Source organism: Globicephala melas, chromosome 3, assembly GCF_963455315.2.
Source record: "Globicephala melas chromosome 3, mGloMel1.2, whole genome shotgun sequence".
NCBI classification, from domain to species: Eukaryota; Metazoa; Chordata; class Mammalia; order Artiodactyla; family Delphinidae; genus Globicephala; species Globicephala melas.
In genome coordinates, this window is record NC_083316.1 from 11484826 (window position 1) to 11506957 (window position 22132).

Below are 22132 nucleotides of genomic sequence, written 5' to 3' on the forward strand. Positions count from 1 at the left end.
TTAAACCACACATTGCTAAATAATCACACCTTAAATCTATTTCTGGGAGCACCTACTAAACCTGCAAATACCTTCTACTGTATCTTACAGTATGATATTAACAAATAAAAGATTCTGGTGAGAGAATACAAGAATGCCTGTGAAGGAAAACAACCGATAACTTGCTGATGAATTGCTCAATTTCCCAGCATCACCCAGTGCCGTAAAAGGAGGTAATCTATAATGTAATGCAGTTTAGGGCTTTCTGAAGGCTAAACTCTAAAGCATTCATCTGGACTTGAAAAAAATTTTTGAAGAAAATAAAGTGATTATCCAGCAATGAAGTGTGGGAATGAGAAGTGAGCACACCCATCCGGAGGCGTCTAGGTTCTCAATTTTATTGGGTTTGGGTTCCCCAAAAGGCAGGTAAATGACTCAGCCCCGAATGCAAAAAATGAGCCTGGATTCAAAGAAGGAAATGTGGGTATAAAACCAGAAGGATGCCTGATCTCACTTTGATCCTGCCTTTTAACCCAAGGTCTTATCTTTCCTCTTGAAGTCTTGTTATCCCTTGCACAGCAGTCTCTGTAATAACAGCTAACATGTCACAATAGCTCCACCTACACTATGGCACTTAAACCCCACTGAACCCTGCAGGGAAGCCACTTATTTTCACCATTTTACAGATGAGGAGAGAGGCTCACAGAGATGGAATAATTTTTCTGAGGGTCATGGTGGAGGGAGCAGAGACTTCAGCCAGTCTGTGTGGCCACAAGCTCTCACGCTGCCCAGGTCTAGGACACGTCCACACTCTCACGGTAAGGAATAAATCTCCAGGAACTCCGGCCACCCAGTTGCTCTGTCTTGCAAATCCTCCTTATCATGGGATCATTTGGGTTTATATTTAAACTGAAGAAGTAGCAAGTTGTTAAGCTGCCAGAAAGAAATCATGCTATTTACATGAAGAAAGGGCAGCCATGCCCGGTGATCTATCCCTCACTTTCTCCAATAGGTGGGACTTCAGTCCAATTGATACCAAGCAGGACCCTGTGAGGCTCCTGGGCACAAAAGCTGTTCTGTGTCCCCTATTTCTTGATTACAGGAAACAGGCTTCATTCAGCTTCCAAGACCTTCCCTGAGTTCCAAGGAGCAGGTTCAAACAGTTGCTAATTAGGGAAGAGGGGGGATGTGAGACAAGGGAGGAACAGTCAAAAGAAACAACAGCGCAGCCTTGGGGCAGGGTCCTGGTTCCCCACCACAGGATATTCATAACAATATCTTTGAGCTGTTTTGCAGATACTGAAACCCCCTGCCAGGTGGGAGAAGTTAACTGCATGCTGCCCACAAGCACGTAGACCCCAGACCAGCTGAAACCAGAAGGTTGATGATGCCGACTCCCACTTAGCTCCCCACCAACCAATCACAGTTTTGAGGGCATCAGCCCGTTGTGGCCCCCTTAACCTGGCAAAGCAATAAAGCTATGCTTTTGTACTTCACCCCAAACTCTGTCTCTGAGAATTAATTTGGTGTTGGGGTACAGAGGCCAATATGCTGGCACCCAAACCCTCTAGGACTTGCCTTTCAGAGACAAGCATGGACCTGCCAGAACATCTTCATGTACTTGTTGACATGATTCTCTCCAGAGCATTCTACATGTAAGTGTACCTCACCCCCTCCCTTCTCTGCTTTCCTTTCCAGTCTCTGCTGCTTTCAAAAATCTTATCATTCCTGAACGGGTTTGGAGTTTATGTGATCTAGTGGCCTTTTAGCAGCTCTGCTATACTTTCCTGCCTCCCCACTAGATGGCCATAAGCTCTCTGCTGTCAGGAACTACTTTTACTCCCAGCTATTTGCCTAACCCTTGTCACCCAGTATTCTGTGAACATCTGTTGAATAAATGGCTTGTGCTGGCCCACCCATACACTTTTATCTGCTTCCTCCTTTCCCAGTAGCTACTAGAGTTAGAGATGTAGAATGTGACCCTGGCACCAAATGAACAATGACCAACCCCATGACCCAAGGCTCATTAGCACGCAAGTATAGTATTAAGTATTCATAGTGATCTAGATGCATTTCACCACACGTAAACCAGAAGTGCTTTCAGCTCCTATTCTTAAACAGTATTGATTCTAAAATGCTGAAAAACTTGTCAAGACAACAGGGTATATGCATCAGAAAGTTAATTATCTTTGTTGAGAACTTGGATTAGTTATAGATTCTTTGATTATAGGACAGGCTTAAGGAGAAATGAAAGGAAAGGTTGGTAAAGAATGTGTTATCAATGATTAACTCAATATTGAAAAACCAAACAACCCAATCAAAAAATGGACAGAAGACCAAAATAGACATTTGTCCAAAGAAGTCATACAGATGGCCAACAGGCACATGAAAAGATGTTCAATATCCCTAATTATTAGAGAAATGCAAATCAAAACTGCAATGAGGTATCACCTCACACCAGTTAGAATGGCCACCATTAAAATGTCTACAAATTACAAATGCTGGAGAGGGTGTGGAGAAAAGGGAACCCTCCTGCACTGTTGGTGGGAATGTAAATTGGTGCAGTCACTATGGAAAACAGTATGGAGGTTCCTTAAAAAAACTAAAAACAGAGTCACTGTATGGTCCAGCAATCCCACCCCTGGGCATACAACCAGAAAAGACGAAAACTCTAATTCAAAAAGATACGTGCACCGCAATGTTCACAGCTGCAATATTTACAACATCCAAGACACGGAAACAACCCAAGTGCCCATCAACAAAGGATTGGCTTAAGATGTGGTGTGTGTATATATATACACACACGCACACACAATGGAATACTACTCATTCACAAAAAAAAAAAAGAAAAGAAATAGTGCCACATGCAGCAATGTGGATGAACCTAGAGAATATTAGTGAAGTAAGTCAGAGAAAGACAAATGCTATATGATATCGCATATGTGGAATCTAAAAAGAAAATACAAATGAATATATATATAAAACAGAAACAGACTCACAAACAGAAAAAAAACTTACCGTTACCAAGTGGGAGAGAGAGGGAGGGACAAATTAGGAGTATGGGATTAACAGATACACACTACTATACATAAAATAGATAAGTAACAAGGAGTTACGGTATAGCACAGGGAATTATATTCAATATCTTATAATAACCTATAATGGAACATAATCTGAAAAAAAATAACTGAAGCAATTTGCTGTACACTTGAAACTAACACAGTATTGTAAATCAACTATACTTCAATTTAAAAAATTCTAGGGCTTCCCTGGTGGTGCAGTGGTTAAGAATCCTCCTGTCAATAGAGGGGACACGGGCTCAAGCCCTGGTCTGGGAAGATCCCACATGCCGCGGAGCAACTAAGCCCATGCGCCACAACTACTAAGCCTGTGCTCTAGAGCCCGCGAGCCACAACTCCTGAGCCTGTGTGCCACAACTACTGAAGCCCACGTGCCTAGAGCCCATGCTCCACAAGAGAAGCCACCGCAATGAGAAGCCGGCACACCACAATGAACGGTAGCCCCCACTCACTGCAACTAGAGAAAGCCCACATATAGCAACAAAGACCCAACGCAGCCATAAATAAATAAATAAATAAAAATTTTAAAATAAAAAATTCTAAACAAACCAAAAAAAGAATGAAAAACAATAGTCATAGCAACATTATTAATGATGACTAACATTTACTCAGTGGCAGGCCCAGTGCTGGGTCCCTACCTACATTAATGTAGGTCCCTATCTACATTACATCTAGTCCACACAATGATTCCAAAAGAAGGGACTCAGAAAGGTTAGCTGTCTTGGCAAAGACTACACAGCCCAGTGGTCAAGATCCAGGTATAACTCACGGCAGCTGTGAGAATGTTAGAGAAAGAACACACGTCATGAGGCCTGTCTATGGTTTTTTTTTTTGGCCACACTGCGCGGCTTGTGGGATGTTAGTTCCCCAACCAGGGATCAAACCCAGGTCCTCTACAGTAAGAGTGCAGAGTCCTAACCACTGGACCACCAGGGAATTCCCCTGTTTACATTTCTTATCAAGAAGAAAGATGTCTCCATCAGTCTTCAATTTCTGCTGCCCTCGGTCTTAAGTGATAGCAGTACAGCAAGTCCCCTACATAAGAACCTTAAAGTTGCGAACTTTCAAAGATGCGAACGTGCGTTCCATCAACATCATGCATGAGTGGAATTGCAGCTTTCCCTCTGTCTCCTATTGCTGACAATCCTTCAGCTCTACCATCTCCCACCTCCTCTCCCTCCTCCAGTCAGTAACTCTATTTGCCTGTTCACTCGATGCCAGCCCCTGGATGCCAGCTGTTGTACTGTACTTTTCAAGGTACTGTAAGATTAAACATGTTTTCTTTATTTTTTGTGTTTGTTTGTTTTTTATGTATTATTTGTGTGAAAAGTATTATAAATCTATTACAGTACAGTACTATATAGCCGATTGTGTTAGTTGGGTACCTAGGCTAACTTTGCTGGACTTACGAACAAATTGGACTTACGAACGTGCTCTCGGAATGGAACTCATTTGTATGTAGGGGATTTACTGTAGTAAGAAAGATTCCAGACTTCTCGACTTGTGCTCAAAAGTAGAAGGAAGGACTGGTCATGAAAAATACCATGAGCTTTTCGAAAAAGGCACTATATGTTTTTAGCATATTTATTGACTATTTTATCATCTGAAATATCTGCAACTCCATCCAAATGATGTCACGTTTCCCAGAGACTATCACTATCAACATTGTTGAATTTTCACAGGGCAGTCAGTGAAAAGCTGACAAGATGTCAAGGTCTCTGGCCTTTGTTTTATTCAAGTATTAATCTTAGTGAGGAATTATTTTGTAAAAAGGCAGCCAATCTTGCAATGCAATCCCAATGACCAGCAAAAAATGGTGACTCACTCCTCCCGTAATCAACTTAGAGAAGAACAAACAAGTGAACATTTAGAGTGAAACAGGGGGAAACAAACTTTAGAATCACCTCCACTTATATACTTTGTTTTTAAAGTTCTCAAGTTTTTTGATACAGAAATATATACAAGATAATTAATACAGTGAAAGAATCACGTTGCAAAAAAGTTTGTATAATCTGATACCTATATATGAAAGTTAAAAAGAATCTTGACATATAAGCATTTAAAATTTCTTAGAAAATAAACTACTAATCATTTTGAAAAATAGAAAAATTTTGCTCTCATACTTTCAACTTTATATCTTTAGGTACGACTTAATTTTTTCGCCACAAAGATGTGACTTTGAAAATAAACATTTCTTCATTCATTTGGGAAATTTTATTTAGTACCTATTATGGCACAGAACTGTTCTAGGGGCAGTGAATAAATCACAGGAAATCTATACCTCAAAGGATATACCTGATATCCTAAAGGAAGGAAATAAACTATTCAGAAGTAGAAAACAGGAAAAATCAAGCTGGTTAGGAGGGTTCAGGAGTGTGGGGATTGCTGCTTCAAATGTGTCAAGTCCAAAGACCCATGTGCGATGACATTCAATCGGAGACCTGGAGAAGAGGAAGTGAGCTATGCCAGTATTGAAAGGAAAAGGGTTCCCAGTTAAGGCAACAGCAAGTGCAAAGGTCCTGAGGCAGCAGTGTGCTGAGACTATTCAAGGAACAGCCAAGGAGCAAGTAGCTGGAGCTCAATGAGGAAGGAGAAAGAGTAGCAGGGATCAGATCATGGCAGGTCTTATAGGCCAATGTAAGGACACTGGCTTTTACTTTGGGTGAGATGGAAAGACAGTGGAGATCAAGGCAAAGGGATGATAGGACCTGACTTATATTCCAGTGTCTGAATTGAGAGGCAATGGCAGAAGCAGGAAACCAGATAAAAGACTATTGCAGTCATCCAGCCTAGGCATTATGGTGGCCTGGACTAACATGATAACAGCAAAGGGGAGAAAAGTGGTCACATCCTAAGTGAGTTCTGAAAGTGGTGGTGACCAAACTTGATGATAGATTGGATAATAAAGTGAGAGAAAGAAAGGCATTTAGGATACTCCAAGGATTTTGGCTTGAGCAACTGAAGGATGGAATTCCCATTTGCAAAGCCGGAGAAGAGGGCAGTTTTGTGGGCGGACAATCAACCATAAGTGTGAATTCCCAGTAAGCACCAAGAAAACATGTCACATAGGCAAGTGAATGTGTGTGTCTGGAGTTCAAGGGAGAAGCCCTGTCAGGGTGCAGAGATTGGGGAGTCCACATCTAGATGGTATTTAAAGCCATGTGAGATCACCTGAGGAGCTCATGATGGAGAAGAGCCTTGGGGCGTTCAGTGATTAGGGGTCAAGAAGATGAAGAGGAACCAGTAGGAGATGGTATGAAGGGACAACCAGAACAAGAGGAACTAGGTGAATGTTGTGTCCTGGAAGCCACATGAAGAAAGTGTATCAAAAAGGAGACAGCGATCACCTATGCAAATGCTGCTGACTAGTCAAGGAAGGTCAGAACTAGAAATGACCATTGGATTTAGCAACATGAGGATCTGGGTGACTGCCCTACTGGGGGAAGAAAGTGTGATGGGCAGAATAATGGTCTCCCAAAGATATCCACATTCCAATCCCTGGAACTTGTAAATATGTTACCTTACACAGCTAAAGGGACTTTGCAGATGCAATTAATGTGAAAGGCCTTAAGATGGGGAGATTATCCTGAATTACGCAGTGGACCCCACCTAATCTCATGAGTCCTTAAAAGGGGAAGAGGGAGGCGGAAGACTGGGTCAGAGACATGAGACGGAAAAAGGAAAAGAGACTGGAAGCATGAAGGAGCCTCAACCCATGGTTGTGGCTGTGAAGATGAAGGAAGGGGTCACAAGCCAAGGAATACGGCAGCCTCCAGACACTGGGAACAGCCCTCAGCTGACAGTATGCAGGGAAGTGGGGACATAGGTCCTGCAACCACAAGAAAAAGAATTCTGCCAACAAACTAGAAAACAAAAAGCAGATTCTCCCCTAGAGACTCCAGGGGGGACCACAGTCCTGCTGACACCTGATGTTAGTCCTACAAGGTGTGCGCCACATTTCTGACGTACACAACTGTGAAATAATTTGTGCTGTTTAAGCTTCTAAACGTGTGGTCATTTGTTATGAAGCAACAGAAAACTAATACATAGAACCTGAATGGTGTGAATTCGAGGTAAAATAGATAGAAAAAACTGTGATTTTGAGGCGTTTTGATGGGGGTACAGAAATGGGAGGGAAACTAGAGGATTCACGGTAGGATTTCCTTTCTGGAAGCCATTATAGCACATCGTACGTTGATGAGAATGATCCAGTGGAAAGTGAAAATTGATGATGCTCCCAGAGAGAAAATAACTGTTTCAGTGGAAGGTGTTGGCTTTGGATGGCTGCACAAAGTCCATTCCTAAAACCAGGAGAGAAAGTGGACAGCATAAGGATAGGGGCTTGGTTGGCAGACATGATGGTGGGGAATGAGTGCAGGTCCTCTCCTGTGGTAGCATCTATCTTCTCAGTAAAACAGGAAATGGGGCCTTCAGTCGAGAGAGGAAGAGAGGGGGATGCTTGAGGTCTGGAAGGAGAGAAGGTGTGAAATAGCTGTTACAAGTGTTTCAAGGAATTCTCCACATTTTGTCATTATTCACCTCTGCACTTCAAAACAAAGAGAACAACTCCAAAAAGACATCCAAAAGCATCCAGTAGAAACCATCTTTTGTAGAAAATAAACATATGGTTACCAGGGGATATTGGGATTGATATACACACACTACTATTGACATATATAAAATAGATAACTAATAAGAACCTAGTGTGTAGCACAGGGAAGTCTACTCAGCACTCTGTAATGGCCTATATGGAAAAGAATCTAAAAAAAGAGTGGATATATGTATATGTACAACTAATTCACTTTGTTGTACACCTGAAACTAACATCTGTAAATCAACTAAACTCCAATAAAAAATTTTTTTAAAAAAAGAAATCATCTTTAATGAGACATAAGAAGAAATATGGAGTGTATGAAGACAAAGAAAATGTGAGGAGAAAAGGACAGTAAAATCTTCTGCTACTCCTCAATCCTCAGGTAAAAGTGAGCATTTCATTCAGTATCACAACTGAGCAGAGGGAAGAATCTCACAGACAGGGCTATTACGTCAAACTTTTATACTTTGTCCGATAATATTTTCAATCTAATAGCCCAGGGGTTCATCCTGTGAAAATGACTGATATTTAGCTTCTCCTTAGGCCCAATGTTGATTTTAACACTCAGCCATTTTGTCCAACATAAGTATTCAAAGCATCCCTGAACAGCACATATACAATTAACTGATGCCACAAAGCTCAAATTCTACTAAGTGAATTACAGGCTATTAGCCATGGAGGAAGGACCCCTGGAGATAACCTAGTACATCTTACAGATGAGGAAACTGAGTCCAGGGAAACTGCATGGCGGCTCTGGCTAACACAGTCGGTAAATAACAGGCAGAGGGCAGGACAGGTCAATGTCCTCTCCATCACGATTCACCAATGTTCATACTCAATTTCTTTCCTGCTAAAAAACCACCTTATTGTCTCTGTAATGACAGTAAGTGCCACCGTCCCCTAAAGCAGCCCTCAAAGCCCATGGTGATTTGCACCTATTGATACATAGCGATTAATTCGCTTTTTTCCCATTTGATGTCCACGGAGGTCATTTAAACTTTGACTCTATAAGACTGAAGGCAAAGGAAGCAAAGTCTGTTTTAGTCACAAACCTACTAAATCCCATGTGAAGACATGTGTGTAAAGCTAAACACACCGAATTTCGAAGACTTTAATATAAAAGAGCCTGTAAACCCTAAAGAGACCGTCAGCCAAAATCCCTTGAGCACCTGGAGAGAATGAGAAGGTTGGGGGTGGAGGAGGGAGAAGTTGAGGATTCACAGAACCCTTCCATCACCTGTCTGTGAGGGGAGTTATAACGAGCCTGTCAGTGCAGCCTACAAACTCATTCTGGTATGTGAACGGCACATCTGTGATGTGAATCATCATCTTGTCGGAATCTTCGTTAAAATAAAATCTGCACTGTTTCAGCCACTCAAAGTCTGTAGGGCTCTTGATTTGCATGTGACACTGAAATGCAAACGGTATGTGTTAAAACTGAGATGAGAACCGCTTATTAACTATACGCATTAGCATTCACGTAGATCATAATGTGAAGTTAATGGAACGCAAAGAGAGCCCAGCTACTTGGGAGATGCCAACTACATCACCATCCAACCCATTCATTTATTGATCAGCAAAAAAAGGTACTTTCAACGATATGAGAAAAGGAGAAGTCAAGAGAAACTAATTGTGGCCCTCAATTTAAATAACGTGATCTATTTTAAGAGGAGGGTATTCATTTCTTAAATTTCACCCTTAAATGTCCAATACCACAGTCCTAACCACGAAATACAACCTATGAAAAAAAACACATTTGGTTTACAAAGATACAGCTAAACAATCTCCTTAGGAAAAAAAGTCACCTCTTATGATTATGATAAAGTACATTCTTGGGTTTTTTTTTTAATCCGTTAATTACCCTTCCTAGGATTTGCAGGGGGCCAAAATTTCTAACATCTAAATGGCAGGTTATTGCCCAGCAACGCTTTTTTCTGAATATTTTTAACCAAAATTTTAAGCCACTTTAATCATTTTTCTTTGACAAATAAGAAATCTAAAACTACCTACCCTGAGCCCTTTATTTCTCATTGAGGCAAACAGTGCTTAACTATTGAGAGAGGAGATTAGCACATAACAGCTGGAATGCATTGCCTTTATTTCCATTACATCAGAACCAATCTTTCATAATCTTTTTTAAATAACAGGGTGAGACATGATCCAGAAAATTATTATGAAAATAAGAGCTTCATGCCTGTTATTTAATGTTGTATTTTATAGTAGAGGACAAATATCATTTCTTTTCCTATTTTCTATAGCTATGAAACTCTCTTTTCCATCCCTGTTCTTTCTTTAAAGGCAAAATCCGCATGTCTCCTGAATGTCAGAAACTATATTAGGAAAGACCATTTGCAATCAATGACATAAAATGTAGCATAACTTGTTAAAGCTGTGATTTATGAAGAGCCTTAAAGGAACTACTAAGCAGTTCTACTAGCAATATCACTTATTATTTCTGTAGCAAGAAACAGGTCATCTTCAATCTAATAATCAAAAGGAGCACAAGACAAATAAAAGCTTTTCAGGATGCTACATGACATTTCAGCATTAAAAATGATCACACAAAGAATTTTAAAATGAAGTCTAATTGCCTCCATAACACCTTAGCCGAGATCATTGGAAAAGAGATGAAATTTCAGCTAAAGACTGAAAAGAAAGTCTGACAAACAATCTCTCATCATGAAGATGCTTCTTTGCCTGAATTTTACCTTTTCTTTGAATTCATTCAAACTATTCCCAGTGGGTAAACAAAGATAGTTTCTAGTATTTGCTTTTCTGTATATGCCACAGCATTTGTAAAGCATTTACCAGGTCATCAAAGATATCTCTTTGGTGCACATGAATAGTAATCAAAGTCTCATATTTAACTCGTTCCACGGAACTCAGATCCTTGGTTGTCATGTCTATCAATGTGTTCAGTAGCTCCAGGAAAGACTGATTGGTTTTCTGCATGATTTTTTTATCAGACTTGGCATTTCTAAGAGCCTCTTCTGAATCCCGTGTCCATATCATTTGAATTCCTAATAATCCAACCTTACGGAAACAAAAAAGCCTTTATGAGTGCGTATGGCCTATGGATATATTTAAATAGAAATCACAATATAGTAAACAGCTGTGATTGTTATGCAAATGTCAGGCCATCCTTGATTACATCAAGTTGATGGGTTGTTTCAAAACCTATGGAGACTCTGTTCATATTGTTTACCTGACAATTAAGTACATACAGCCTCATGACATGTCTACAGATCTTTTCTTCTCATTCTAAGTCATATTTCTCCCTAGATAGATTTTAAGTTACTGGTACGGAAAGAATACGTCTTAAACCTACTTTCCCCAAACTAACACTATGTGTCTACACATAGTAGACACAAAATCTCTATTGATCACATGACTAAGAAAACATCATTTTCTGTATTTTATTGCTGAAACATATTTCTCATTTTTCTGGTAAAACACACCCAGTACCTTTTATGATTTATGTACTGAAGAGATTCAGTAGGAAAAAAATATTTTAAGTTAAAGAAAACATATCAAATATCTCAGCACAAATATATGTATACTTATAAATACATATGTATAGATACAGATACATAACACCAAATAATCTGTAGTTGAAATCTTTACGCTTATCTATATTTAACAAATCCTAATGAAAATCTTAATATTGGTCTAGAGTTAAACTATAGGCAGTTGTGTAGTTTACAACAGACAATATCTGAGATCTAAAATGACTATTCTATAAAAAATACTTTCCAATTTCAATACACTGACCTGAGCAGGGAAGGAAGAAAGAAATTCAATCAGTTGGAAACCTGTTTCTTGAATATTTGCAGCTGCCTGGCGAATCACAAGATGTAATGAGGCCCGAGATTCCTCCAAGAGAGAATTAAGCCAAACTTCCACATTGCCCTCTGCCATCACGGGTTTATCCAATTCAATCGTCTCACCCTCTCGAGAGGAAACTGACAGAATGCGATCATAGATCTGTGTTAGAAGCCCAAAAAGAAGCTATATTTACACAAAGAATGAATTCCTTCATTGCCCTCTTGTCAACGTTATCCTTCCTGTAGAAAGTTAAGCCACATTTTATAAAATAAAAGGCAAAGTATGATACAAAATCAATTCCAAAACAATTTTTTAAAAAGCTATCCATGAAATCGAAAAGGGAATACTAAATCAATTTCGAATAGTCTATATCGGAGAGGGGAAAACTTGTTTTCTAAGAGAAATGTTCAATACAAATGTGATAATCAAAAAAAACCTCTAAAGTTTCCCAAGATGAAATAGGACTCTCTAAGAACCTGTCATCCACACCACGAGATTATCAAGTTGACATTAGCAATGACCTGGTCAAAATGATCAATGCAAACATCTCACAAGGCAATTCCAATTCTATACTAAACATTGTGCTCTTTACAGGAGCTGTTGGTTGCGCATAATATATTCTAATGCAAACCCAGCTCCCAGTCTGGTCATCTCACTTCAATTTCCATGCAGTATGGCATAATGAGAATATGTGGAGTATTTGGAATTCTAAAATACGGTTCAAATGGTGCTGTGCTATTCACTGACCTTCCAATGTTGGAAGACACATCTCGGAGACTAAATTTCTTGCTTCTATTTAGTCATTAAAAATCATGCCTGTCCTACTTCCCAACTCACCTTACAGGACACTCATGCCAGTTATGCAAAATACAGTTGGCCCTCCATATCCATGGTTTCTGAATCCACAAACTCAACCAACCTCTGATCAATATTTGAAAAAAAAAATTCCAGAAAGTTCCAAAAAGCAAAAGTTGAATTTGCCACACGCTGGCAACTATTTACATAACCTTTACATTGTATTGTATTATAAGTAATCTAGAAACCATATGTAGGTATATCCAAATATTACAGTATTTTATGTGAGACTTAAGCCTCCACAGATTTTGGTATCTGCTGGGGTCCTGGAACCAATCCTCCCCACAGACACCAAGGAACAACTGTGATGCAAACTATAAAGTAAATGCAAATGTTTGTTGTTGTTTTGTTCTCTAGTAAGTGGAACATTGTTCCCTTGGGCCCAGATTTAGTCTGTATTAATGAAATCCTCCTTAGTTGTCCACAGAAGTGATCTACCAAGAAGCTAATGAGCCTTAAGTTTCAGGGTCCCTCACTTGCACAGACCCTTCTAGGTCCTGAATATAAGTTTGTATTTATAATTTTACAAGATTTAGGACCCACAAAACCAGGATCTGCCCCTGGCTGTAGAAACCTTATGGTAGGAACAGCAACAAGAAAAAAAAAATCAATGCTATTTATTTTTAAGAAGTAATTGCTAGGAACAGAGGCTGAAAATGAGGAAGTTTCAATTATCTTCAATGTACAATCAAACAATGAGAAGCTTCACTCTAGGACCATGAAGTCCTGGTGCTAAAGCAGAAGGATTTGAGGAAAACATCAAGAACTTCCTCGGTAATTCAATGCCCTCTTTCAACCCATGCATCCAGTAGATCTAAAAGAAAGATCAATTTTTAAACCATTCAATCCATACGGTCTCCTCTTTCTCTCCACCCACCCGCTTTGTTGTAGCAACTCGGCCTGACTTTGCAATCACTTTCGAAGTTGGTTTCCTTGCCCCCTTCCATTCTGCCTCCTACTCTGAGCCAGAGGCTCTTTCTGAAACACACATCAGGTCACTGCTCTGCTGAAAACCTCCCACACCTTTTGTCACGTTCATGATGAAGTACATTCCATAGTGTGATGCACTTGACCTTCTGGAATATGGTCCATGCCTCCTTCTCCCTCTTTTCCCTTTGCTCATCACCCCATGTTGTGGGTTAAACGGTCTCCTCCAAAAATATATATTGAAGCCCCAACCCCTAGTACCTGTGAGTGGGACCTGATTTGGAAATGGGGTGTTTGAAGGGGCAGTCAAGTTAAGATGAGGTCATCTTGGATGTTGGTGGACCCGAATCCAATGACCTTAGAAGAAGAAGGAAATTTAGACACAGACACACAAGGAAAATGTCAAGTGAAGACAAAGGTGGAGGTCAAATTGATGTGTCTGCAAGACAAGGAACACAAAGGATTGCTGACCACCACTGGGAACTAGGAGACAGGCACTAAACAGACTCTCCTGCAGAGCCTCTGGTCGGAACCAACCCTGCCAACACCTTAGTCAGGATGTCTAGCCTCCGGAACTGTGAGAGAATAATTTTCTGTTGTTTTAATCCATGGAAGCCCTAGGAAAGTAATACACTCCTTCACATACCCACACTTCTGACATCCTAGACCGCCCACACCTCCGGGCCACTGCACTTGCCCTTCCTCTGGCCAGACTGTGCGTCCCTTCCCCACTTGCCTGGTTATGTTCCACTCACCTTCAAAAAATCAGTTCAAACACCACATTGTCCTGCAGGAAGCTTTCTCTTACACCCCTTACACCCAGGTTAGGGCTCCCTGGTGGGCATTTCCATGCTCCTTGTGCATCACACAAACACAGCAAGTCAAAAATATCGATGGTTTAATTGCCAAATTTCTCTTGAATGTTGTACTGCATAAAAACAACTGCAGTATGGATTGCGATATATTCTTCCTTGGAACCCCAGGACTGGCATCATGCCTGGCACACAGCGAGGGGCTTGAACTTAAATGACTGGCTTTTAATGACCTCCAATGGACTAGCTCTACCACTGCACGAGCTGCACTCTGTTGACCCCACCAGAGCACGAGAACCCTGAGGATGGTATATTCCCATTGTTAAGCACAACATCTAGTCCATGGTATTTGCTCAACAGATGCAAGTTGTATTCTGGGATGAGTAAATAAATGATACTAAGGTTTGTATGAAACACCATAAGGGAGCTGAATATGTTATCCAACTGGAAGGGTCACTTTTTTAGGGAGTTTGGGGTAAAGGAGTAGATTAGACAATATCTTCTGGCAGCTAGGCAAATGTATAGTCTTCCTCATGTTGGATAACTTCTTTTGGGTCCCATACAACTCCATGATTCTAGAAATTGGTGGGAGTGTTTAAAAAAAAAAAAGGAAAGAAAAGGTTTTCAATGGAGTATGATGAAAAACATGGAGGACCATCATGCCAAAAACATCTGAAGCCTGATTAAAACAAGTCACTGTGGAATTCTGTTCAGTCAAGGCACTATTTGATGAGCAATTTGTTCCTTTGTTTTGTTGAATTTCTAAACAGTTAACTTGGCATGTGAAGCTATGAATGCTACATACGAAGCATTCCTAATCACATTTAAACTGTCTGTTATTCAAATCTACACTTTGGATATTAAGAAGTCACATAGTTCTGAAGGCAAATTGGGCCCAAAAGTATCTTTTTAGTCATCGGGTGATATTTAATGGACAGGGAAGTAAATCTTTGTAAACACTATTGGAGAGCAATTCAATAAAGACAGTTGAGATTCTAAGATACGTAAATTGCTGGCCAGCAATTTGAATTAGGCAAACCTTTTCGTGGAACTTGACCGTTTTGATGTTGTCAAACACACTCAGCAAATGGGCTTGTATAGCGTGTGTGTCTGATGCCTGCCCCAGAATCTCCAGAAGAGCGGGGTCCGAGACGAAGAAGAACCGAGGAAAGCAAAGCCGTTTTTTCTCCAAGTACCTAAGTGGGGAGGAAAAGATAAACTTCATAAGCACACAAAACAGGTCTTTCTAGGAATAAATTAATCTGGATGGGAAAAAGGGAAAAGACTTTGAGAGAATCTAGTTTTCCCCACACTGTTCAATGTTTTTGTTTTGTTCTGTGTTTTTGTTGTTGTTGTTTTTTTTTTCATTACTAATTTTGCCAAGTGGGAGTCCATATTCTGATTGGGAGACTATTTTTTTCCAGAATTAATAGAATTTCCTCATTTTTCACAAGTATAATGTATACATTTGACTTAACCTGGAAATATTTGTACTTTCTTTGTAGAAGACAGGAAGATTTACACACAGGGAGTCTTTCGGTTTTGTGTTTGTTTTATTTTATTTGCAAGCACAGTGCTATGTCAGCTAAAGGCTGACAATTCCAATTCTTAGGATTGTATCTTAAAAGAATCCAATGAATCTATCACTGAAGCAGAAACAAAATCCAGCTGCATTGAAGGAAGGGTCTTGACACTGTTCTCTGCCTCGAGGAGTTACAAAAACCCAGTGAATGTTTGTTCTACCTGTCATCACCCTACTTTTGCTGCACTTTTGTTTCCCTATTTAACATATTTCTACTTAGTGATTTTATCGTGATTAGCCAAAGGGCAAGAAAATTATTTGTTACTCTTGGAGTTCCTCCAGCCTCCATCTATGTAAGTGTGGGTGTGGGTGTGGGTGTGTCAGTATATATTGCTAGGTATTAGATTAGGCTCTCATTTTTGTATAATCTTGGCTGCTTGTGTATACTACACACTGTTCATATTGTTCTTGGTTGAGTATAATGAAATATTTTGCTTCTTCAGATGTTTATCCAAGAAGGAGATCAGAAAAACAGGTATATTCATTTTAAAAACAAGGACTGTATGAGAATATTTACAAGCTCTTGTCCCAATGGCGGAAGAAGCCATAAAGCCTATAATTTAAACATCAGAGACAATCTAGTAACTGCTTGGAGAGACGATAAGCCTCCAAACTATCAGTTTTATCTATGCCACCACATTAGACATGAATTGAGTCTAAGCAAAAGAACACCCATTTGGCTAATCCTGTCTCGTGTCTCTGGTCCCTTTCATCTCTAGGATGCTTAGAGTGAACTTACCCAGTAAGGGATTTCTGGCAGATTTCCAACTGGTCCAGCAAGTGTGGTAACAGCTGCCCCATGGTCTCATCTCCAACACAACACTGAACCACACTGGGCATCTCATGTGCCCGACTCATGATCTTCACCCAGGATTTATCTATGTTGGAAAAGCGCTTGGCCTCCTATGAGCACAAGGTAACAAAGCACACTTGGACACGTCTGTGATCCCAAGGACAGAGTGTCTCACATACCTCCCGCTGAGGTCAGACTTGTAACCGTTCTGGATACCCTGTGCATACATGAAATATCACAGATGTTCTATTTCAATTTTCCTTGGGTCTTTTGCACCAGAGCACCCCCTTTCTTAAATAAGAATCTTTAGCTCAACCCTGGGACCTACATTATGTTAACTAAAAGCAGGAAGCAGGTATAAAAATAATAATACAAATTGGGAGACTGGGATTGACATATATACCCTACTACATATAATACATAACTAACAAGAACCTACTGTATAGCACAGGGAATTCTACTCAGTACCCTGTAATGGCCTATATGGGAAAAGAATCTAAAAACAGAGTGGATATATGTATACATATAATTGATTGACTTTGCTGTACACCTGAAACTAACATAACATTGTAAATCAACTACAGTCCAATAAATATTAAAAATAATAATACAACACAAGATAATTTGGGAGAAAAGCACCCTCCCAACTGTTTTCAATTACCTCCAAATTAAGTGAATCTTATGTTTTTCAAGTTTTCTACACTGAGCATTATTTGTGTATTTAGAAAACAAACATTTAAAAATAAGATACAGGGCTTCCCTGGTGGCGCAGTGGTTGAGAGTCCACCTGCCGATGCAGGGGACGCGGGTTCGTGCCCCGGTCTGGGAAGATCCCACATGCCGCAGAGCGGCTGGGCCCGTGAGCCATGGCCGCTGAGCCTGTGCGTCCGGAGCCTGTGCTCCGCAACGGGAGAGGCCACAACAGTGAGAGGCCCGCGTACCGCAAAAAAAAATAAAAATAAGATACAAAATTAATTATAGTGTGACCCTAATATTCTGAAATTTTTTAAATAGATTTTTGAGGAAAAATGGAAAATGTGCAGATTAATTTGAGAGAGTAGGAATAATTGTGATTTTCTTCCTTAAAACTTTCTATATTTTACCAGTGAGCACATACTATCAAGTATGAGAGCAAGAAACTCCACCTAACTCCTTCAATATTGTATGTGAAAGTTTCCATTAAGTCCAATTTGAGACTCTTCACCCATCAAGAGGAAAAACACGCCCAAATATAAAAGAAAAATAAATACCTAAAATTATAATGTATGGATACATTTCACTGGTAGCCAAAAAATAAATCAGCTAATGGGTCTGCCCTCTATAATTAAACTGAAAACTAACCAAAGAGAGAGCTAAGGAAACCTAAGTGAAAAGAACACTCAACATAATCATGCTTCTAAAACTGAAATGTATTGTTAACACGTTATAATTTAGCAAACAATTTAACGTAATTGGGTAAGAATCCTTGAGTTTTTCCTTGCCGATTTCCACTCCATTTTACAGTACTGATATAATTGGGTATATTGTAGAGTGTGGGTTATTTTAAACTGTCAGTAGTAGAGAACAAATTATCCTACCACTGTCAAGATAACCACTCTGTAATTCTACACTGTTCCAAGTTCCACCTTCAAATTATCTGAAGAAGTATATCAATTATGCAGGCATTCAGTCTTTGTTTTTTAACCCTCCATTTCCTATAAAACCTCACCATTTTGAAGCATTCTTCGTCTCATTTTCACACCCCTCTTTTCCACAATTACCCTCTCTCTCTTTGAAGAACAGCTTGACAGCAACAACCAAAAGACTGGAGAAGGGGTGGCTCAGTAGAGGTTGAAATTTATTGCATTTTTAAGGGCATTCTGAGTTATTAGCTAGTTCTCTAAGTTTAAAAGCCGAATGAAATCATAAAGAAATTTCTAAGACCTTGGGAAGCTGTTTGGCAATGTCTCCTCCTACAAAGACGGCTTCTAAGTAAATCCACAAGTTTTGCACCATCATCCAATTCTCAATGATGTCTGCTGAGTTGGAAAGGTATTGCACCCACTTTTGAATCTGGCCTTTGAATGGCATATTGTACCTAAAACGAGAAATACATTCAGAATTTGTTTTTTTAGTGTTTTGTTTTTATTGTTGTTGTTTTCAAACTAAAGAGGTTTTTTAAAAAATCCTGATTTTCACCTGTTTCTTTACAACTTTGATTACGTTGCTGGCTTTTAAAATGACGCTACCAAGTGATGCATTCATCACCATATACTGGGCATTGTTAAACTGACTTTTTCCCTTTTGACCCAGGGCATAGAGAAGTGGGAGATGTATCATCTAAGAAGCAGATCAAGCATTAGACTTGACTCCGCCCAGCTGCTGGAACAGTATCATTCTGGTCATTGTTGCTGTCGCCAAGGGAATAACATTCTCTCCACTGAGCTTCTGTGCCTATTCCGTGGAGTCTCTTGTTTTGCATGTAATGTGGAGCCATTACAGAGCCGTTGGCAGGGACAGAACAACAAATTCCGTTTTCAAATATGATACTATCTGGACTCTCTCTTTAGCCTGCCCTCTTCTGAGCCTCCTTCCAACTTCCCATCCACTCCTGTCCACCCCACTCACGTCTGTGTGTACATGTATGCATGAGGCTTTCTGCGTGTACACACATGAAGCCTGAGAGCCACTTTTCTTCCTCTCTCATAGTTAATCTATCTTCCCTTTTTCCTCGTGAGACAGAAACAGACAGTGGTCCCCCAATATCTTTTCCTCCTTCTTCTTTAGATACAGAACCCCATTTCTACCTGGACTCACAGCTGCCCAGTTAAAATACTGAATCTCGCAGCCTCCTTTGCAGTAATGTGCAGTCCCGGGATTAAGCTCCACATCAGTATTTCTCAACCCTAGCTGCACATTCTAATCATCCGATAAATATTAAAAACTACCAATACCTTCAAACAAACAACAGCAACAAAAAGCCCTACCAATACCTGCCTGGATCCCACCCCTAGGAACTTTGATTCGATCAGTCTGGGATGTGGCCCAGGCTTTGGGATTTTTTAAAGTTCCTTAGGTGTGTCTAGTGTGTAGCCAAGTCTGAAAACCACTCTTCCGGATGGGAAGAGAGCCGCAGCATTGGATGTAACGGGTAGAAGGAGGAGAAGGGCTCCCAAGAGCCATCAACCTTGGGACTTTTTTTACTTGAGAAAGACATACACTTCAGTCTTGTTCAAGCAATGTTGCATGTGGTGCTTCTGTTATTTGTAGACAACCCTACTCCTAAACGATTGTCCTGCCTTTTGTTGTTTTTCCTCTTCTCGTTCTTCACCCTTTCTTGATCTCTCCAGTCCAACATAATACGGGCTTGAAGTCATCTCAAATATTAGTCATATTAGTGAATAAAATTTTAATTTTCATAGTCTTAAGTGTTAAGCAGATTGCTTTAATATTCTACACATCTTTCTGGGGTTTTTTGCTTGTTTATGCTTTTCACAAGAATATAGGTCCATAGCAACAGAAATCTTTGTTTTATTCACCCTTCTAACCACAGCACCTAGAAGACCACATGGCACGTGGTAGGTATTCTGTAAATTTCTGTTGAATATGCGTTCCTCATACAACTCTGTCTGTGGGTTCAATGCCATTGGTAAGAAAAGTTTACCCATTCCTAACACAGATGATGTTTAGTTAATGTATATGTGTACTTCTTCGACCTCCATAGGGTATGTTATCTTCCATCTGTCCTTAATTCTGGTTGGGTGTGACCAGTAACCAAATTCATTAAAACTCACCAAATTCTAAGTAGTTCAGATTCAATATTACCAATAGTCTGAATCTCTAAGACCTAATTTTATATTCTATATTACTCATTTCAAACACTTACACAATTACCATATATTTGAGAAAATCCTGGTGAACAAAAAAATTATTTCAAAAAGCACCAGAGGAAGCATTGAACCAAAGAAATCTAAGTTTATGCATCTCTGGCTCGCACGTCCAAAGCATGACAGCTCTGCTGCTACCATCAAACAGAAATGTTAGGATGGTATCGGTCTGTGCTGCTTTACTTCTCTTTATGAATTAACTTCATTCTCTATCTTAATCTGTCATCTCATTAAAGTGTGTACACAACTAAGAGTTTCTAGTCCATAGGTGTTGACAAAAAGGTTTCCGAAGTAATTATTCTAAAATTCAGAATAATTTTCCTTCTGGAATCTAGAGCCTGTCGAGCTGTCAGCTGTGCAGTGAGGCCTGTCAGCAGCAAAGCTGAAATTTTCCGCAAGATCCAATGGCTAATTACATGGTGCATGATTTTGTCCAACTGATGGTCTCAGACACATCCCCCAAATAGGTGATAATGAAATCAAAACAGTTTTATCCATGCCGTGCCAAAGGCTAAAATTAAAACAAGTACTTTTAATGTTGAATAGATTGTACGAGGGGTATTGTTGCATTTGTTTAATTAATTTCCCTTGAAGTGTTTGTTTTTACCGTTCTCAAACCTCAGGGGAAAGAAGGACGGTTTTCCTACCTGTTGCCCAGTAGGGAGCCCAGTAACATCAAGCTGTCCTCCATGTTGGAGATGATTTCCGATGTACTGTCTCCTCTCAAGAGGAGCTCTCCACGGGTTTTAAAGTTGCCAAATGTGAATGTTTTGTTGTCCCATTCATTAATCACCTGCTTCAGCTTTTGTTCAACGTCCCTCTCTTTCACCGCACTGATACAGATGTCCTATTAAAAGTGCAAGCTCTCATTTTATCACATGAAAGTCACACATCCTTCTCAAATAGTCTTGGTTCAACAGAGGTCCTGTCTATACCCTTTCCTTTATATGTATCTATAAATACTTACATTTCCAGATCTAAACTGCAATATAATAAATGGTGTGTGTGTGTAGATATAATATAGATTTATCCTAATCTGTAAAATTTATCACCAAACTATTCCAGAAAGAAGACAGAAAAGATATACAGCAGTGGAAGATTTTCAGCCACGATAAAAAAGAAAATCCTGCCATTTGTGACAGCATGGAGGGACCCTGAGGATATTGGGTTAAGTGAGATAAGTCAGACAAAGACAAATATTATATGATAGCCCTTATATGTGGAATCTTAAAAAAAAAAACCAACAACAACAACAAAAAAAAAACTTGAAAAAACAGAAAGTGGAATGGTAGTTAACAGGGGCTGGGGGTGGGGGAATGAGAGAGATGTTATATCTATTTACAGCTAATAGATAAATAAGTCCTAGAGATCCAATCCACAGTACAGTGATTATAGACAACAAAACTGTATCCTAAACATTCAATTTTCTAAAAGACTAGATCTCAATTGTTCCCACCACTAGAAGAAATGATAACTGAGGTGTTAGCTAACACTACAATGGAGATTATATTGCAATATAAATGTATCAAATCACTATGTTGAACACCTTAAACTTACACAATGTTAAATGTCAATTATATCTCAATAAAAATTAGGATAAAAAAGATATGCAATAACCTTTTAAATTTTGCCACTTTCATCAAAGACTCAAACTTTAATGTGTCTCTCATTTAACTCTAAAGTCAAATCAATGCAGTACGAGAGGAGGGAGTGAACAGAAACCTGACTTCTTCCCAGCTCTCTGATCACTCTCCCTGTCTTCTCTGCAGCCTTATCTTCTCCTGGACCATTGGTCAAACCTGTCCTTGCCCTCTTCTTG

The 22132-nt window shown here is 39.7% G+C and overlaps 1 protein-coding gene and 1 non-coding gene across 2 annotated transcripts in view; both read right to left on the reverse strand.

The window, feature by feature from the left end:
* The window catches only part of DNAH5 (dynein axonemal heavy chain 5), a 273908-nt gene that overhangs the window by 123788 nt on the left and 127988 nt on the right, over positions 1-22132 (reverse strand). Inside the window, exons 29-35 of the mRNA XM_030856579.2 lie at positions 20961-21160; positions 18371-18524; positions 16394-16557; positions 15112-15268; positions 11425-11637; positions 10462-10686; positions 8891-9063 (exon numbers count right to left, since the gene is read on the reverse strand). Of these exons, the coding sequence (XP_030712439.2) occupies positions 8891-9063; positions 10462-10686; positions 11425-11637; positions 15112-15268; positions 16394-16557; positions 18371-18524; positions 20961-21160 (1286 nt within the window). The remainder of the gene's footprint in view (positions 1-8890; positions 9064-10461; positions 10687-11424; positions 11638-15111; positions 15269-16393; positions 16558-18370; positions 18525-20960; positions 21161-22132) is intronic.
* Positions 3923-3995, reverse strand: TRNAK-CUU (transfer RNA lysine (anticodon CUU)). Its single transcript has one exon. It is a non-coding gene; the product is annotated as a tRNA-Lys (tRNA).